At 51.0% G+C, this 16,153-nt stretch overlaps 2 protein-coding genes across 2 annotated transcripts; both read left to right on the top strand.

Annotated features, from left to right (window-relative positions):
- On the top strand, positions 1-3,061 carry coro (protein coronin). Its single transcript, XM_018638564.2, has 5 exons — positions 1-210; positions 370-622; positions 841-1,239; positions 1,355-1,560; positions 1,672-3,061. Exons 1-5 carry the CDS (start codon positions 13-15, stop codon positions 2,173-2,175), a joined length of 1,560 nt encoding a protein of 519 aa, XP_018494080.1. The 5' UTR covers positions 1-12; the 3' UTR covers positions 2,176-3,061.
- A 2,090-nt stretch (positions 3,062-5,151) lies between these two features.
- cact (NF-kappa-B inhibitor cactus) lies at positions 5,152-15,252 on the top strand. Its single transcript, XM_003740928.2, has 5 exons — positions 5,152-5,458; positions 8,843-8,950; positions 11,453-11,674; positions 12,775-12,979; positions 13,871-15,252. The coding sequence occupies exons 1-5, from the start codon at positions 5,441-5,443 to the stop codon at positions 14,329-14,331; spliced, it is 1,014 nt and encodes a 337-aa protein (XP_003740976.1). The 5' UTR covers positions 5,152-5,440; the 3' UTR covers positions 14,332-15,252.
- The last annotated feature ends 901 nt before the right edge of the window (positions 15,253-16,153 follow it).

Raw genomic sequence — 16,153 nt, 5'->3', positions numbered from 1 at the left:
CAAAGAGCCACCATGCACAAATCTATCGTGAGAGCTTCGAAGTTCCGCCACACTTACGGCCAAGCGTTGAAGAAGGAGAATTGTTATGATAATGTTCGAATCACAAAGTCATCGTGGGATTCAAATTTCTGCTGTGCCAACCCCAAATTCATAGCCATAATAACCGAACAAGCGGGTGGAGGCGCTTTCCTGGTTCTGCCCATCAAGCAGGTAGGAGGGTTTTTTCAGTGATTCGACATCTTCGAAGAGTATGCGATGACCCCTGTGTCAGATTGTGCGCCTTCCTCGTCTGTCATCCTCGCACCTTTCCGCTCCGGACGTATGCCTGGTATACTGAGGAAATCATTGAGGTATTCTCGCGTTTTTCAGGTCGGACGCGTTGATCCGAATGCTCCTCTGGTAGCAGGACACAAAGGTCCTGTACTCGATATCGCTTGGAGCCCCTTCAACGACAATGTGATCGCGTCCGCCTCAGACGACACCATGGTTCGAGTGTGGAATATTCCGAACATGGGGCTCATCCGTACGATGACCGATCCTGTGGTCGAGTTGGCAGGTCATCAGAGAAAGGTCCAAAGCATACACTGGCATCCAACGGCTCTGAACGTACTCCTTAGTGTTGGCAAGTGAATCCGATAAGACGAGGGTTCCCCGCGAATATCTCATAGGGAATGAAGTCGGAAAATCGCTGCGCAGCGCGAGCCATGTTTTGAGCTCACTCCTGAGACTCCAGCCGCCTGATTATCCAATTATCCGCGCGAGCGGCGCTCTGGTACTCTAAACGTCAACGATGGCGCCGGCGCCACCTTGACAAGCGAAGCTGACTCCAATCCTTTTTAGGTGCTGACTGTAAGCTGATCATCTGGAACGTCGGAACGTCAGACATTCTCTCCGTTATCGATCATCCAGACATTGTGTTCAGCTTGTGTTGGAACTGGGATGGGAGTCGTGTGGTCACAACCTGCAAAGACCGGAAGATCCGGGTCTACAACCCTCGGACCGGGGAGGTAGAGTGCGAGGGCGAAGGTCACGAGGGGGCGAAGCCGCAAAAAGCCATTTATTTGAGAGACGGATTGATTTTCACCACTGGATTCTCGAAAATGTCAGAAAGACAATTCGCTCTCCGTGTTGAAAGTTCCCTTGGCGAACCTGTTATGATGGATGAGCTGGATACGAGCAACGGAGTTTTGTTTCCGTACTACGATCCGGATGTGAATCTCGTCTTCCTCTGCGCCAAAGGTAGGCTTCATTATTTCCCCAGGCCCGTCCATCTTTTTTGAGTAGATTATTAATTCATCGGTTCGATTGCATAGAATGGGAGCATGTTCGACTCGTGGCCTCTCTCCTATTTCAGGCGACAGCAATATCCGATACTTCGAAATCACGGACGAACCTCCATTCGTCCACTATATCAGCACTTATCAATCTTCGGACCCCCAACGAGGCATGTGCGGTATGGTCAAGCGCGGACTAGATTTCTCTCAATGCGAGATCGCGCGCTTCTACAAATTGCACACCAAAGGGCTCTGTGAGATAATCTCCTTCACTGTTCCGAGAAAGGTGATCATCGATCCGCTTACTTAGAATTGCAAGCTACCTCCAGAACGCAGACTGATTGGTCAGTCTCGGATTAATAACTCTCGACTTAATAATAGTTTCTCCCCCTTCCAGTCCGATCTCTTCCAAGAAGATCTGTACCCATTGACTCCCGGGGATGTCCCTGCGTTGACTGCTGACGAATGGATCTCCGGAGAGAATCGAGAGCCTATACTGATCAATCTGAAGGATGGTTACCAAGCCAAACAGAAAGAATTCCAGGTATCGAAACCAAAGTCAAAATCGAACATCCTCGACAGGCAGGAGACCCGTCCGACGACCGCCGCCGGCGACGCTTCGGGTGGACGAATTGAACACCGGGAAGCGACCGTGGTCGAGACCCCATCGGGAATCTCTGAGGACAAGTACAACGAGCTCGTAGACGAGGTGAAGTTGTTGAAGGCGGTTCTCATGAAGCACGAGAGACGAATTCGCGAACTGGAGGATTTTTCTGGTTTGAATGCCAAACGGGTGGAAGTCGCGGCTCAAGAAAAGCTCAAAAGTGAAGCCGAAGCGAACAACAACAACAACGTTACCACGACCGAAAATAGCGGCGAAGTCAAGTCCGAGAAGCAATGAGTCGTCTCCGAACGAGGGCAACTTCACACCAAGCTTCACAAGTACCAAGCGACGTTGCCTCTTCTTACCTCTTTCGAGATGGTACTTGGAACCTCAACGCGCACATGGTCGACCCAGGAAGACCATATTTATGCAATAGTGGAATGCGATGCAATCGAACTCGGGCGATGCCGAAGTGCTGGACACGATAGGTATGGTTCGGAGTGACCGAAAGGAAAATCTAGCAACGTGGCGTAGAATCACTCTTCGATTCCTTCGGAACTGTTTCCATCTGAGGAAGTGCGCTCATTTTCCGCTTCGGGAGGCTTCTCCCCTCATTCTCCCCGCCTCATCCCATCCTGGAAGTACATATTTGAGTCGCCTATTCGGATTCTCCATCCGTCATCGCTTCCCTCCCAAAGCTTTGATGGACAAGCTCCTGGTAACAGGATACTCGAACGAGGAGAGGTGGCGTCCTCACGGAACGGAGGAGAACGAGTCGAGACCACTTAGAACTCGGATCCATCCGAGACTTTAACTTGAGTTTCGAGATCTTATTTAAGAATCACAAATCATCATTGGAATGCCCACATTCATGCCGGAGCGTCACATTTATCGGTTCCCTTTTCTCTCCCTGATATACTATTTTTGATTTATTCTATTCATCATCCATTCATCCAATCAATCGTGCATTCATGTGGAGCTTAGTTGGCGTTCTGCCCCTTCAGCACATATTATCGAAGTGTCGCGCGTCGCGGAGCCGTTGCGCCGAAGAACTCGACCGATCCGTGGCCGTTGGATTCGAGAGCTTCAGTCCAGTCGCTCCGAACCCAAGATAGTATGGTCAGATCGAAGGACTGTTAATGAGACCGAAGGATGACTCGACTAATAAATCGATTTTTGATCATTAAGAACGATCCTTCTCTTAGAAGTAGGTATTCGCTTTCCGCGCCACCGGCGTCGATGGCTTCTGACCCTTTGGGAGCATGCTCTAATTTTTTTTCATAGCATTATATTCCGAGCGAGGCAGAAATTGACCTGACTGAATTGATCACTGTGGATGAAAGTTCCATAGATGCCCCTCTACGGACTCACGCCCCCCAAAGCTCGTCCTCTCGAGACGAAGCCGCGTTCTGGATGATCCAGAAGGATAGACATCGAGACCCGTTTTGGAGTTGTCACAGCTCTGGATCACGGATCGCGTGCTCTTGCGGGGGATTCTTCCATGCGCTCGAAGCATACATGAAGCATTTCCCGGAAAAAACATGGAACTCCATCAGTGTTCTGGGCACATGAATCGTCTCGGAAAGCGTTCTCGTCCGCATGACTTGCTCTATCGTTTACGTCCCCCGCCGGCTGCACGTCCGTCAGGGGATCGAAAACTCGACGCGCTCGCCCCCTTCAGGATCTAACTCCCGTAAAAAGGGAGCACCGGGGTTGTGGGACCACTTTCTTCTAGAAGCGATTTCTCCGCCCATGAGGGTCTATATTATTCCGAACGCGCAATGGGACCACCTCCCCCGGGATCGAGGGTCTCCATCACCTGAGAAATCGGACCGAAAGCTTCCGAACGTCTCGACTTCATCATGAGAATACAAACATCGATTGTCTCGTGGGGACTGCCGGGATGCGTGAATGTACGTTTCGCGTGGCGTACGCATTGCCAGCCGTCTGTTTCCGATGAATTCGAATACACATCTGGGCTCGCTCCGAGCGACAGCCGAATAGCGACAGCGAGGAGTCAAAATTGAGTAGATTTATTTCTCGGTCTCCAGCAACGGAATGAGCTCACTCTAGAGTCTAGACTCTAGACAAAGAGAGCGAGGTTATCCGGCAAGTTGATAGAGGAAGGAGCTAGAGAGAAATCGCCTCGGAGTCCGGTGTGAGAAAGTCCCAAGTACTAAGGGTAGCGAGGGACCAGAAAGCCCTCCAGGAAGAATGGGGGAGTTTTTCGTCCGAGAAGGGCAGGAGAAGACGTCAGAAACCGAGAAACCAAGACTTCGATGACGAGGTTATGCATTGGTTTCGGAGTGCGACGGAAAAACGTATTCCGGTTACTGGGATGATGATTCAGGAGAAAGCCAAGTCCTTGGCACGCGAAACAGAGATCGCAGACTTCTCGGCAGTAACGGATGGCTCGAGCGCAAAACTTAGTCAGATACGGATTTTACGTCTTCAGAGGTTGAAAAATTCCTAACCTGAGCCGCAGGACCGCCTAACTTATCGGACCAAATTTCACCGGCACCGCGGGCGGTCCGATAAGACAGGTTCCACTGTATACAGCGTCACTGACTGAGAGAAAATACCGCTCATCGAATGCGGGACGTTGTTGGAATCTTTCCAATCTCGAGTGATTGTTCATGCTCCAAGCGGACGACGGGTATCGGGGTCGCAGATACATCGGTCGACGGGGAGGATCGATGCTCATCTCTGAATTTCTTTTGCCCTCACTACGGTTGTTTGTTTCCAATATTTTCTGAGACATCCGCGGAAGGAACCGTGCACGACTACATTATAGAATATAGAAGGTCTGACGTAAATTATCTAAAGCTCATCCTGATTACTGATTACACGGAGGCTGACACAAAGGTAGGAGGCCTTGACCGATCCAGAAAACTGAGGCCATTCCATGTTGTTAAGGTTTATGGCAGGTTTCAGCGGGCAGATGAAATCCGCAAAGCTCCGAACACTTAGTCACGGATCTTGCGAGAGGACAATCTCCGATCCTGGACAGACTCGATGACCGATGCGCCCGGAAGCCCAACGGCAAATTCGACGTTCGGGGGAAGTTATCACCTCCCTCGACGGTCTCCAGAAGCGTGACTCGGGCCCCGATCGATTCGCCGCCAATGACGTCATCATGATCATTCTCACAAACTTTCTCTGAGCTCGCATTCCTAAACATTTTGGAGCGGTCCGGGAACTTTTCGAATTACCCGCGCGCAGAAAACGCTTAATACGTTGCAGACGACGATGACGACGACGAAGCGGCCGAATACACAAGGTCGGAATGGGGCTTCCCCAGCTGAATGCTGCAGCGTTTGAAGACTGTGTCGATCAGCTAGCCCACACGCGTTCCGTTCGTACAACAGAGAACATCACCTGGCATCACATCTAGAGGTGTTCCCACCCTAGGATCGGAGAACTTTCGTTTTCTGTGCTTATAAACCGTGTTTTGCTTTTTGTTTGTGTGTGGAAGCCCGAAGGAGTGTGGGTCGCTCTGATAGCGAGTCAGTGACAGCATCGCTTCCAAATCTCCCAAATTAGTCTCGCTCTTGGATTCTTAATGGAGCGCTTCACAAAGGTTAGTTCATCGGTAGTTTCCTGTATAGTGTCGTTGGCAATGGCTTTCCGAAGATCCATTTCCGCGGAAAGTACTCGATATGCCGCGCACAGTTGTGATCGAGCAGCTGTGAACCTTCTGTCCCTTCCGTTCGATTGTCATTCGGAACGTGCGAAGCGAATGAGAAGCGTCGATGGATGCGATGATTCGAAGCAGATATCGAGATGTTGGTGCAGTAATCGACTCTGGGGTTGCTGTTTGGGCGGTCGTCACACACCGTTGGACGTGGAAAATGATGTATTTCGAAAAGCCGTGCCGTCGTCCGGCAACAATCGGTGTTCCCCCTCTTCTCTCCCTGATGCCCGTTACAGACAATCGAGTCAACGGTAATTCCAGTAAATGGCACTCGCTCCTCATTTTTCCCCTCATGCGCCGTCCGTTCCGTTGTATTCGAAGTGGGTCCCTATCGGACTACAATATCTCGGAGAATTCCTCCGTATATAGCTCAAAACCAAAAGAATCACAATCAAACTCTGAAAGCACACTAGTTTCGACTGGAACTCTGGTGCGTATCCTGTTCAGACCCGAGTCGCGATTACCTAAAGATACCCGAAGATTTACGCAATCCGTCGACGAGTTTGGAATATGAACTGCTGAATGCAGATCAGGAGGGCATGGAGACGACCGCCAGTTTCGCAGTTATGCGAAGTCAGTTCAGCGGGGGCTCGACGGACGACCATGATCAGCGAAATAACGTGTCTCGACGGAGGTTCCCAATACTTGTGTCCCGTCGAGCTAGTTGAGAAATCGTGGTCGTAGCGGCCTCGGCGAAGTCGGCGTCGGTGACTAACATTTTGAACCGACTCCAACGCTCGCTCAATAGGATCGCCGGAACGGACGCCGTGGTATAAGAAACCGCACGGATACGTACACTGATCCCTCGCGCGCGAAAAATAAGACTCCTGACGTCTTTCGCTTCGCTTTGCTCGGCGCTCTCGGATTTCTCATGCATCCATGACGTCAAATCCCACTGTGTCATCGGCGATCTGTTTTCGAATTCAGCGGAATCAATAAACTTCAAACCCACCGTAGCTGATTTCAACGCAATAATGCCTCTCATAACGATCCGGCGAGGGAGCCCTCTCGATACCTCGTGAAATATCCACCAGGTCATCATTCTGAGACACACGGGAACAAAATGCGCAAATGAACAAGCTCATTGGCCGACGTCGGAGATCTGGGAAGTCGGGAAACGCTGAAGTCAGTGCCCCGTGCTCCGAATGATTGCGTAGTCATTCTATTCGGAGCGAAGTGTATTCGACAGAGAATGAGAGCGACGCGTAGGCCCTGATCTTCTGTCGTCGAGATGTGCTGATGAGGATCAATGCCCTCGCGATGAAAACGTAGAAGTCTGTGTGATTACTGAAGACAGTCATGTCCGCCGAATCGCCTCATTCCGCATGCAGCATCGCAGAGACTGGAGTTCCAACGACCTCTTTCCTGACCTCCCCAGGAAATCGAAAGGTCAGCTCCGTGACGGTTGCTCTCTCGAAATAGTCGGAAACGATTCATTCTAAACAGAGGCGTACGGAGATCCAGCTCGAGAGGCAAAGGATTCGCTTCGTAATGAGTTGGATGATACCGTACGAATTTTTTCTTCGGAACCTCAATGCTCTTCCTGGAATCATTAAATGAATCGCGTGTACGGTGTTCACTATCTACCACGAGACAGCATTATGTCGCACTCGGGGAACAATTTTCCTTCTGATTGCCGAGTTTTCATTGTGTGGAAAATGCGGAAAATATGCCCCAGGAGGGATGATATCTTTTGGACGATATATCCAGAATGGGATGGAGTTCCCCGTTATATAGCGATGTCATTCCCTACGTGGGTAATCTCAATAATTCGACGGACCGACTTATCAGCTTGGAAAACCCAAGAGTTGACTATTTTATGATTTTTCGAGTCCACAAAGCGCACGTATCTCGGGGAGAGCCCAAGGCTGATCACGCCGGGCTCAAAGGAGGATGATTCCAAACGTTCAAGTGGCCATCCCATCTGAGGACGGCGGGAAGACGTCACGAAACATGCCATCTCTCCGCGATGGCGAGCGTTTGCGAACCACCACGGAAGGCGCATCTAGTCGCTCTAACCATGCAATCCATGGGAGAATTCTCAATTGTATTCCCTCGAAAATTGTTTGAGGGAAGTTCCTATCCAAGTATTCAGAAGAAGACGTTATAGAAAAAGTTCGAGCGTGACCAACATCAGCAGCGCTTGATGACACGTTTCCTCTCCGCGACTTCTGTTGACGGGAACAGTTAAAAGTATTTCCCTCCAGAAATCCCGCAGGATAAACATATCTTCATCACTCGAAAAATTTTCTGAGAGCTTACAAGCGTGTATCCCCCGTGGAGGGAGCTTGCAAGTCATATCGGCTTATCCTTCCGGAGAGAGCTCGTGGGAATTATTGTCATCTACGGTCCAATTGTTGAATCATTGACGGCGATCCCTCCCCTCGATTGAATAATTGTTTATCAGCAAGGATATGAACTGCGGAAAGGGCATCTGCACCTCATATAGCACACACGGAGAATACGATTTATGAATATGATTAGAATTATGAGTAGTTATCTCTTCTGTCCAGCATGTCCACATGATATTCGAAAGCGGTTCCCGACCAGAAACTGGAGCCACCCTCGGGGAGTCCGGAATTCACGGGAGGAGATGAGAGACCTCTGGCCTATAATATGGGGACATCCCTGCGATGGAGCAGTTCATGGAGAACTCTGAGGCGGTATCCGTACCATTTTCCTCGTGTCCCCAAATTCAGGAGGGACAAGAAAATCCCTTCAGCTGGAAAGAACATTCCTGAGTTCTATTTCCATCGAATTCGGGGAGATTTCGGTAGGCGGATCTATCAGAAATCACCGATTTGTGGTGTGTCGCAATCATTCGTACCATAACCTGGAACCACCAAATTTTCTGTCATCGTGAGTCGAGTCCCGTTGCGGGCACGTTCTCGTCTCATGACCTAGATAACCTCTGGTAGAATCCCAATCACGGGAAACTCCGGTGATTTCCCCTGGACTGTCAATCCCATTGACTGGTTCTAGTCGGTCGAAGCTACGATCGAGCGTTGAAGTGGCAAGCGTCGAATGGCTGGCGGAGGCGTCGAAGTTGAACGGAAGATTTTCCTATCAGCGCTCGGGTTGTGTTTACTTGAGCCTCGCTAAGTGTTCATGTCAGATGTTATTCCCAGAAGAGCGGTAAATTGTTAGAGCAGCGTCATCCCGTTAATACCCGAGGAATTCCCTAAGTCACCTATTCTCCTCACGGTGGGAACTAGAAATCGTCTTCCTTTCCTCGATGTTCATCGTCTAATGTTCACCGTCTTGTTTCAGCTGCAGGATCAACAAGAGGCTCCGGACTCAGGGTACTTGTCTGAGTTGCAGAGCAGCTCCGATGTGGCGTCGTCAGCACTTTCGATAGCTGCACCACAAGCTGCCGAGGTAAGAATGAGTCCGACGTCGCCGACAGTACCATAGGCGAACGTTGACGAATCGCGGCTGAAAAACAACGGCTGAGCTGACCGTGTCGCAGCTCTAAGGATTTCCCCGAGCGTTCTTTTTCTATGGTGATTGACCTCTAGGTCAACGCGCTCTCCCCAGGCTCTGCAAGCCAGCATATCGTTCCGCATACGTTAGCGGATAGCGCGTAAATTACGCTGCCGCAGAGGGTAGATCAGTCTCACGCTCGGAAATTCGGTCCCTCGAGTAGAAGGAGCCGCTCCGAGCCGGGGAGTTCTCAGAATCAGATTCATTCAGAGTAGTCTCCTTGGACCGCGGTATCGAATGGAGAGCTTTGAGGTTACGGCGAGGAGGCGCTGACGCTTCTGCTCCTTCTCACATCGGAGCAGCCGATGACGTTTTTTTCCTTGGCGCGGCACTGCTCATCGAAATAAAATCGAAAACTCATAGCGGTCACGTAGCGATCAAGCTTTCAAAGGTCGGACCGGTTTCTGGATTCTCCGAGGGTCACTCGCAGACGGAACGTCGACGTCGCCCGAAAACTGCGAGATATCGGGTGGTGCACTCCGTGTCGCAGTAATTGCCTACCGCATTCGTGAGATTCGTAATCTGGATCGGTAAGCCGCCCTGGATAATTCCGCGTAAGTGTGAGGAACCAGGGGGTGAGCCGAGGGAAACGCGCGCTCCGAAGCGAGAAATTCCTCTGGTGAAAAGTTCGACATCATCATTTCTTGGGTCGAGTACTCGATTCGGAAGGAGTGCTCGTGGTCGATGCTTTAATCCAGCGCGTGGACAAGATAGGCAGGATACGTCGTTGAACATCGACGGGGAATCCCTTGTGCGGAACTAGAAAGCGAGGAGGACATTCGGAGAGGACCCGGGAGAGGGTACGAGCCATCCCTTGCGGGAATTACCCGGCAAGCGGCTTCGATCGCCACGACGCTGCTGCGATGAGCACTTGAGCATAAGGCAGCCGACGCCGACCATCCAAATGTTGCGGTCGATAATCTAAAGTTCCTACTATTCCCCATCTCTGTCCTGATCCCGTTGGCAGCTGAGTGAGCTGCCAAGACTCTAGTCAATCCTCCAAGATAATATCTTGTCCGTGTGTTCCTGTGTTCGTGTCCGCAAGCGGTCTCATATAAAACACACTATGCATCTCTACAACTGCAGTGCTCAGTCAACCTGTTGCGGGAAGTTCGCAGTGATATCGAGTCCCTGGCAGGATAGAACCTACAGTTGGATAGTGCACGAGAAGTTGAAATTGAAGAGAAATGTAAGGATCTTCGGTTGTTTCCACTCAGGCAGTGTCCAGACTTGGGTTTCCCAAAATGAGTCTCCCTGGCGAGACGTCCACTTACGACTTTCAAGAGCTCAGGATTCCGACGGACGACAGTTTCTAATGTTTCGGAAGCACTCCGCCCCCTCGTGGATTCGACCGAGTCTCTCGCGAGCCAGCCGGGAACGACGAGGTCCGTCATTCAAGCTCAGCATGAATGGAGCGCGTTTTCGAGACCAACCGGCTCGCTTGATCAGTACGGGATAGTGATGGGATATTCCCCTCGATCGCTCAACATTCCGCTGCTCCAACCCTGAATATCTCCCCGAACTATCGTGTTTGGTATTTGACTCGTCAGGGGAGCGAACGCAGTCCACTTGACCTCACGTGTCGCCGGTTTTCGGTGCTCCAACGCTTGGCCACCTCAACGGGTCGTAACGGCGCGTAGCGCCCGACCCGAAGAAGAAGTTCCGAGTCGTTAGATGATGAGCCGGGATTCAAGACGAACAAAGCCCCTTCAGAAGGAGAGAGATACAGGCGTTCACATGCACTGACGTAGGGGTCTGCTCGGTCCGCGGTTCGTTCGCTTGAGTCGGAACGAGAAGAGTTCCGAGTCCCGCGATGTTACGGAGGGACTGGAGGCTACGAGCCTTCGCCCAACGGCTCCGCGACATTAAATGTCTCCATCGAGTAGTGTACAATTCCATCCCATTCCATGGAACGAGCTCCCTTCGCAAAAAGCGCTTAGCTTCGCGAACGGGTGGGCGGCGCTGATTCTGCGTCGAGTTCTCACGCGAATGTCGTTCATTTAAGTTGTATTGCACTCACGAGTCGTTCCGCTTCTACAAGAGAGAAAATCCTGAACTCCATGTACGGCGATCACGTGGCACTGAATTCCTCGTATGGACAATACAGCTGAGGTCGCCGTGGCCGTCAAGAGAAGTCAGGGAAATTCCGTGTTTTGCTATCAACGCATCCCACTCATGTCGTCGACGGATTTACCTCCGGGATGACTTCGGCTCCATGCCGCTAACGAAAGAACATTACCACGACCGCTGTTGCTTCAGCACAATGACCTCGTCTGCAAGACTACGGAAGGCCGCTGCCTGCGGGTTTTGCCTAGGACAGGCGGCATCCGATCCGACAGCCGATTGTTCTGAATCAGAGCGTGACAACAACGTGACATCGAAAATTTTTATTTGCAGCCCAGTGGTGACTCCGGAATCAATTTGGACTACAGTCGCTCCCAGAGCTCGGAAGCTTGGAAGGAAATTTACAAGCAGGACGATAATGGAGATACTCAACTCCATATCCGATTGGCGACGGTCGATCACGAAAACCGGAAACAGCTTCCCGGCGTTCTTCTGGAATACCTGAGGGCTACGCCGCATCCAGATCTCCTCGAAATCACCAACGACTGGGGACAGGTGAGATTTTCCCAAAGCCTAGACGAGACGAAAAACTCACCCCATGCGGTACCCCCGAATGGAGCTCAGTCGGTTACGTTTGTTCTCAGCGTCGCGGCTGCCCTAGGGAGTGGTGCTTTCAAAACATGCGTGCGCGCATCGATTACGAAATTAGCAGTAGTTTTTCTGTGATGGCAGCTGCCTAGAAGAGAAATTAATCTCTCTGTGTTCCATCGTGAGTCGTTGGGGATGTTGCGCAAGCACTTCTGCTGTTCTTGTCCTAGACGTCATTCCAGAAAATCTGTTTTGCGCTTCTTAATCCGAAAACGGATGTCTCGGGAGCTGACTGAGAGGAAATCACAATCGTCTTCCCCTCCCAGACCCACAGGGGTCCATCTCTGAACTCAACCCTTGACGCGTGAAACGAGTCCAAGCAAGGAAGAGTTTGAAAAGGCTCTCACCGGAATATCACGTCGCAAAGGGCTGCTGACTTAGTGCCGCGAAATTTTCGGAAATCCCCGAGGAAGCTCGGGCTCTCGGCGGCTCATTGCATACGTCAGGTGGAATACCCGGTTTCTCAAGAAACTCTTGCCGGCGCCGGCTCTTCACACGAATGTAACGGGATCGTTCTTCGTCCGATTTCTTCTGTGATCGAATCCGACGGGTACGATTAAAACGATTACGTCACGTGCTCATGAATTTCCCCTCATCCATCGCGATTCGGAAGCAATAGCCGTTTCAATAGCCGACATGTTGTCAACGACTCCGTGAGCCATTTTCGGGATTCTTCGAAAGGATCGAAATGAATGATCGAGGGCGAAGTATGACGGACTTTTCCGTCGATACGACAATTTTTTCGGGATCGACCGCCATGGATCCGACTTCGGAACGAGAAAATGCCTGCGGGCTAACGATAGGATCCGCTGTAGTGGCCATTCTCTTTCCCGGAAAGCTCACCTCGGTTCTGAGTCGGAATAGAATTCGGCGCGATCGTCGGTGCTCGGGAATTCCACACGACCGCCTGCGTGAGTGGGAGGCATGACGCCACCGGATCCGTGAGCCGACGACGCATAGCTCGCAAGGGTGATTCACTCCTAAGTCCTGAATTTTCTTTGTTCCAGACCGCTCTGCATGTAGCTTGCGAGCACGAGGATGTCACATGTGCGCGAATGCTCGTGTGCGCCGGAGCGATCGCGAATCGGGCGGACTCGATGCTCTACACGCCTCTACACATCGCTTCCGGGAAAGGCAATCTGATGCTCCTCAAAGCTCTCGTAGATCCCATAACTACAGAAGAAGTATCCGACTTAGGATTGACGCTATACGGTGAGTTCCCCACGTTTTCTCCGCTGCCCCGGCAGAATAGATTCCTGGAACTTTTCGCCTGATTCTGGCCTCTTCATTCAGTTTCGGCGATCGAAGTATTTCCCCGCTATGTGCGCTGGAGCGAGCGTTATCTCGAATCGTCCGCGGTCGAATCATTCTTGTAGCACTGTTTTCCCCCTCTGGTCTCATAGCTATCTCTGCAGCCGGAGAAATACACAAAGAAGGAACTGATTCCGGTGGTTCGTAGGTCTCTCGGCTTCCACGGTCATTAGCTGCGCGCGTTCCTCCCGCCGGCAATCTTGGAAAATCCCCTCTCGGTAATGAAGATCAGAAGCATCTACCGGATTTCTCGAATGGGCTGCGAAAATTCCGAATGTATCAATTCCGGCCTCTCTTTCCCTCCGAATTCTTCTCCGGTCGATCGTGAATTCCTCTCTGGGACAGCGCCATCCTTGTTCGAAGGCATTCTCGGAAATTAGCGGAACATAATTTCACACTGACAGCGCCTGACTAGAGGTGAGGAAGTTGCGCCAGCCCTCACGTCATGGGAAACACCTTCAACGTTGTCGTAGCGGTTCGACGCGCGCCTCGACAGAGCATTCGAACCACGCCACCGACAGGGTTCAAGGATCCTTTGATGCAGATCAAACGATTCTGGAAGCGTATCTTCTTATCCAAAGCGATGTACCCGCTCAGAGTGCCCCGACCGATGGAACGTTCAGTTTCAAACGGAGATCGACTGCATGGTACACCGATTCGGCCCGCGCTTCCTTCCCATGCGGATACAAAAGATTCGGCTTTTCCCCGGGATGCTTTGATTGTCCTCTTCGGGAAAACAATCAAGAGGAAGTCCGGATTAGAGGCCTGACTTGACATTTTTCCTCCTTGCAGGTGTAAGCCCGTCGGCGCCACGCACAAAACTCGCTGAGATATCGTCGTTGTGTTCGCGTGGGATGACTCCCATGCATCTGGCGATCACGTCAGGAAATCGCCAAGTGCTCCAGGAGCTTTTGAATCTTGCCATTGATTTCGACACTCGCGAACTTCTCGAGGGTCGCACAGCTCTCCATCTCGCTGCAGATCTCCGCAGACCAGACATGCTGCGCTTGCTGCTCGAATACGGAGCCGCAGTCGATGGGACCGACTACAGCGGGCGGACGGCTCTCGCCCGGGTTCTCCAGCAGCGACCGATCCAAGCTTGCGAAGAACTCGACCTTATGGACTCGATCCTGCGAGCGCATGGGGCGCAGGAGCCTGAAGCTGACGACATGGAGAGCGATCCTGACGATGACGACGAAGACGAGCGTCACCAATGCAGTTTTCAAGAGTGTTCCAAAGTTGCCTGCTGCTAGTGATGAAAAAATCAGCGAGAAGAGTAGCTGAAAAAAATTCGCCATTTTGTGTATCGACAACATTGTCCAAAAAATGCAATATCTACTTCGATTGTTCTGGATACGAGTAACCAGAAGGTACGTTTTGTAGAGCTGATCTTCGAGCCACGAGCTCAGCACAAAAGGAGGGAAGCGAAAACCTACCACTGTTTTCGTATCAGCACTTGTAACAAGATGTCTCCGGTCACGCATCTTGGACAGCGTGTCCAACTCCCGATCCGCTTTCTTTCGAACTGTGTGTACTGCTCTGTACAGAATCCTGTATGGAAACCCACGTGGTAATGGGGATTTCATTGTTGTTGAGAAACTTTTCCTACAGATGTTGAGATTTCACTTCTCTGAGGATCCGACCGGAGCCAGCGTTTCTCATGAATTTCGCATGGGATCCTCGCGAGATATCGCTCGGGAGACCGCTCGGTAATGATCGGTGAGCGCGATGATACAGCTCCTTCATCATCACCAAGGACCGCCCCCTCTCCTGCGTGACGTGAGTTGGATTCACAGAGCCAGCTTGAGGAGGTCCTGATGAGTTCTGCCCATGAGTGTCCCAGGGTGTGGAAATCACACTCTGTCTACATATTTATTTAAGATCATACATTCACCTACATAGCGTGATGCCATTGTCGTGTTCTGCTTTCGGAACAAGGATCGCGGGTTTCAGCGGTGTAAATTTGACAAATACAAAAATAGTGTTGGAAGACTATCCTGGGCGACTTGCTGTGACCCAGCTTGGCCTACCGTACAGGAAGTTTGAACCATCTCACAGATTTACCCTGAGATGCGAACGTCGGTACGATTAGAGAATTTCACAAGTGTGTTGAACGAGAACTCGATATCGGATTGAATAAAAACAGAAAGAGTGTTTTGCCAACGGAAACGAAAGCGTTCTCGATCTCTTATAAATGAGAATTTGATGTGGTCGCTCTCCCGTCCGTAGCCAGTGTCGATGGTTTGCTTCGACCTTTCTACAAGGAGGAAAACTAATCGGTGCCGACAGGGAAGCCTAGGACAGCCGCGAACGATGCTCGAGGGATTTCTCACTCGGAGAAAATGTATCACACTAACGACAAGCGGAAGATTCCGCCTGATTATTCAGTGTTGAATCCGTCGCCGACGGAGTTTCCTGGTCTAACGAAGCGCGATAGATCTTGAGCCGAGCGAAGCTTCCCGGCCGATCGGAAATAGCGTGGATATTCCCCGGCTCGAGTGTCTGGATTTGACCGAGGGCTGGTTCGGCCGGTCAGAGGGAAGCACGCCTTCGGGAACCAATGTCAATGCCAGAAGCACCGAAGCCGGGAGTTTCCAGATGACCTCAATATGACATTTGTCTAACGAACACCGCCTGCGACCTTCGGCGTCATGAACTGAGGCAGACTGCGTGAATCCTGTTCACGATCCATATGTAGTAGTAAATGATGAGCTTCAATATTTATAAGCGCCGCAGCATCCCACAGGGGAATACTCCGCTGAGCGCCCCGGAGGGATATTCCTTCCAACGGTTCTGTGACTCTGAATTATGATGCTCGCGCTTAGCTCGTTCTCAGCATTCTGATCAGCGGAGAAAGGAAATGGAAGGCAAGAACCTAGTCTTCTCAATCGCTCAACCAGACGCTCTCAGCTTCCTCCAATGACGACCGCGAGAATCCAGATCACCTGGAGCCCGCCTCTTCGTCTTGGACTTAACTTTCGACTTTGACCGTATCGGAAATCGTCCTCGGATAATAATAATTATCATTATAAAAATAATTATCAGTATCGCAATAATTATCATCATCACAATAAT

The sequence above is a fragment of the Galendromus occidentalis genome, unplaced genomic scaffold (genome assembly GCF_000255335.2).
Source record: "Galendromus occidentalis unplaced genomic scaffold, Mocc_1.1 scf7180000077089, whole genome shotgun sequence".
NCBI classification, from domain to species: Eukaryota; Metazoa; Arthropoda; class Arachnida; order Mesostigmata; family Phytoseiidae; genus Galendromus; species Galendromus occidentalis.
Note: the sequence above shows the minus strand (reverse complement) of the source record. Positions and strands in the feature narration are given on the sequence as shown.

Coding starts and splice junctions, on each gene's coding strand:
- coro (XM_018638564.2), top strand. CDS start 13: ATGCACAAATCTATCGTGAGAGCTTCGAAGTTCCGCCACACTTACGGC. Junction 623..840: donor GAACGTACTCCTTAGTGTTG/GCAAGTGAATCC, acceptor AATCCTTTTTAG/GTGCTGACTGTAAGCTGATC. Junction 1,561..1,671: donor CCTTCACTGTTCCGAGAAAG/GTGATCATCGAT, acceptor TCCCCCTTCCAG/TCCGATCTCTTCCAAGAAGA.
- cact (XM_003740928.2), top strand. Junction 8,951..11,452: donor CTGCACCACAAGCTGCCGAG/GTAAGAATGAGT, acceptor TTTTATTTGCAG/CCCAGTGGTGACTCCGGAAT. Junction 12,980..13,870: donor CTTAGGATTGACGCTATACG/GTGAGTTCCCCA, acceptor TCCTCCTTGCAG/GTGTAAGCCCGTCGGCGCCA.